Source organism: Plasmodium falciparum (genome assembly GCF_000002765.6).
Source record: "Plasmodium falciparum 3D7 genome assembly, chromosome: 14".
Taxonomy (NCBI): Eukaryota; Apicomplexa; class Aconoidasida; order Haemosporida; family Plasmodiidae; genus Plasmodium; species Plasmodium falciparum.
The window spans coordinates 2,210,001-2,213,225 of NC_037283.1; the positions used below are offsets into that span (position 1 = coordinate 2,210,001).

The window sequence follows — 3,225 nt, forward strand, 5'->3', positions numbered from 1 at the left end:
ACAATTCCTCGTCTGAGATGAATTTTTTTTTATGTCCTTTAAAACATTCTAAGAGTAATGTTTCATATGCTTCTGGTACATTAATTTTTTTATTTTTCTCATTCACTGTTAGGTTTAATTGTACTTCTTCCATTTCTTCACAACCCGTTTTTTTAATCATCATTTTTAGGTATATAGCTTCAACAGGTTGTAATATAATAACAAATTCATTATTATTCATATTTTCATCAGACGACCCCATAATATTATGGAATTGTATACGTATTTCACATATATCTTTATTCAGACCTTTTCCAGATTTAAAAATGATTGGTACACCATACCAATTAATTGAATTAATATATAAGATACATGTACAAAATGTTGGAGTAATCGAATTTTTATCTATATGTGGATCATCATGATAACTATGATTTTTTTTCGATTCATCATCATTATTTTCATCTTCTTTAAAATTTTCAGCTTTTTCATATTGTCCAATAATAGTATCTTCTAATTTGATCGAAGGAATTGATTTAAGAATTTTTATTTTCTCATTTTTTACAGATTCATCATTTAAATCTATAGGATCTTCCATAGTTATTAATGTTAATAATTGTAACATATGATTTTGCATAACATCTCTAATAATACCATAGGGATCAAAATATTGTCCTCTACCATATACACCTTTAGTTTCTTTAAGAGTAATTTTAATACATTTTATAAAATGTCTATTCATTAAAGATAATAAAAATGTATTTGTAAATTTTAATTTCAACAATCCTGAAACCATATCCTTACCCAAATAATGATCTATTCTATATATTTGTTGTTCATTAAAATTCTCTAATATTTGTTTTGATAACATTTTAAATGAATCTAAATCATTTCCAAATGGTTTTTCTAGTAATATTTTATCAGTGCCTTTACTATTTAAACAATTTTTTTTATAATTTTTTAAAGTACTAACAAATATATGTGGAGGTAATGCTAAATATAACATACGATTTATAACATATGGAAAATTATAATTTGATGAAAATACATTATCAGGGCAATTTTTTGGAGTACACATTTGAAAATATTCATTTGTTTTATTTTCATCATCTATACTAATATTATCCTCTGCAACATTATTTGATATATTATAATCTGAACCATTCATTTTATAACATGTTGCATAATATTTTTTTTTTGCTTCTTCTTCTTCAATAGTTGTTAAATATTTATTAAAATTTTCAAAACTTTCTGAAGACGAATAATTACCAACAAAATATCGACACCTATTTTTAAAACCATTTAAAAGATCCTTCTTTTTTGATATAGACCAATCTTCATAACATAATAAACATCGTTTTAAATATATAACTATTTTATCAAAAAATGTATCGAAATCTTGAACTGTTCTAGCAAATCCAATGATTAATAAATCTTTTGGTAAGGAATTATTACAAAATAATTTAAATAAAGCTGGATATATTTTTTTTTTGGCTAAATCACCTGAACAGCCAAAAATTATTATAGTTAATAATTCTTCTTTATTCAAACTATTAGAATAAAGAGATAGAGCATATTTAGAATCATAAATTTCTTCAATAGATTTTGTATAATTTTCATAACCACAAGATATAACAGTGGTATTACTATAACAATAATTATTCTTATTCTTATTATTATTATTGTTGTTATTGTTAATATTAACATTTTCGTTGGTGCATGATGTATCTATTAAATAAGTAGCTGGATATAAATTATAATTCACTTCAATATATGATTTAATCAACATATTTTTCCATAAATCTAATTTGTCTTTAGAATTTAATAAAAATATTTTACTTGATGCATTAGCTAATAAATTTAAAGATACTGTAATTCTTTTCCTAACATCAAATTGATTTGTTGTCGTAAAATATACATATTCTTTCAAATATTTTAAATTATCATTATCTTGATCATTATTTATAAAATCTAATGTTTTTTCATTATATATATAATTATTTTGATAGTTATTCATATATATATTATAAAATATATTTGGAAATAAACTGGCAATATGGAAATCACTACCCATACCTAATATTGCTATATCAACTTTTTTATATTTCTCTATCATTATTTTTATTTTGTCATTATAATCTAATATACAATCTACAATACTTTTGGTAGTGTCAGGTTTATATAATTGTTCTTTTTCATTTATATTTAAATTATGAAATAAAAATTTTATATTATTATAATTACTAAATTTATGATCATCACTTTTATACCTTTCATCAATAATAAAAAATATTAATTTAGATTTATCTATCTTAATGTCTTTAATTAAACACATATTTTTATAAACATCTATCGGAGTTCGACCTCCCGATAAACCTATCACAACATAACCATCTTTATTAATTTGTTGCTTATCATATATTTCTTTACATATATAATAAGCTGCTTTCCAATTAAAATCATTCAGGTCTTTTGTTTCCAAATAATTTACATTGTGTAAATTATTTATTTCTTCTGCACTTTTTACAAAATTCTCATAATCCATTTTGATTTTTATTATACCTTTCAAGTATTTATACGTAATATAAAATAAACGTGATAAATAAAATATATATATCCTATATGTTTTTATTTAAATATATTATATTAATGTATTTATATATTCATACAATTACTCTAACACAAACCTATATTATATAAATATTACATTTATGAAATAATTTATAATGAAAAAAAAATATATATATATATATATATATATATATATTTTTCTTTTAATATATATAAGATGTAATAATGTATGTATTATTATGTATTACGTGTGTATATATATGATATTTATTAATATATATATATATATATATATATATATGTATATGCCCAAATAAATAACATGAATATATTCAAATGTTAAAACGAGTATAAATAATCTTCATATATATTTTTACAAATTATAAATTAATCACATGAATAATACAAACATATATATATAATATATATATATGCATCTTTAAGAAATATAAAAAAAAATAAAAATTAAATAATATAATCATAAAATAAATAAATGATTAAATGAATATATTACTAAATAATTAAATATTCAAATAAATATAACATATAAATATTAAAAGAAAAGAAAAAAAAAAAAGTACACCACCTCATAAAAAAAAATATAAAATAAAATAATTAAATTGCCTTTTCCATTTATATAAATTTTTTTTTTTAGTGTTCACATAATTTATATTT

General features: G+C 19.7%; 1 protein-coding gene across 1 annotated transcript in view; it reads right to left on the minus strand.

Annotated features, from left to right (window-relative positions):
• The window catches only part of PF3D7_1453800 (glucose-6-phosphate dehydrogenase-6-phosphogluconolactonase), a gene marked incomplete at both ends in the record, with an annotated part of 2,733 nt that extends 209 nt beyond the window's left edge, over positions 1–2,524 (minus strand). Inside the window, one exon of the mRNA XM_001348649.3 lies at positions 1–2,524. This exon is cut by the window's left edge and continues 209 nt beyond it. Within this exon, the coding sequence (XP_001348685.1) occupies positions 1–2,524 (2,524 nt within the window).
• Positions 2,525–3,225: the final 701 nt, after the last annotated feature.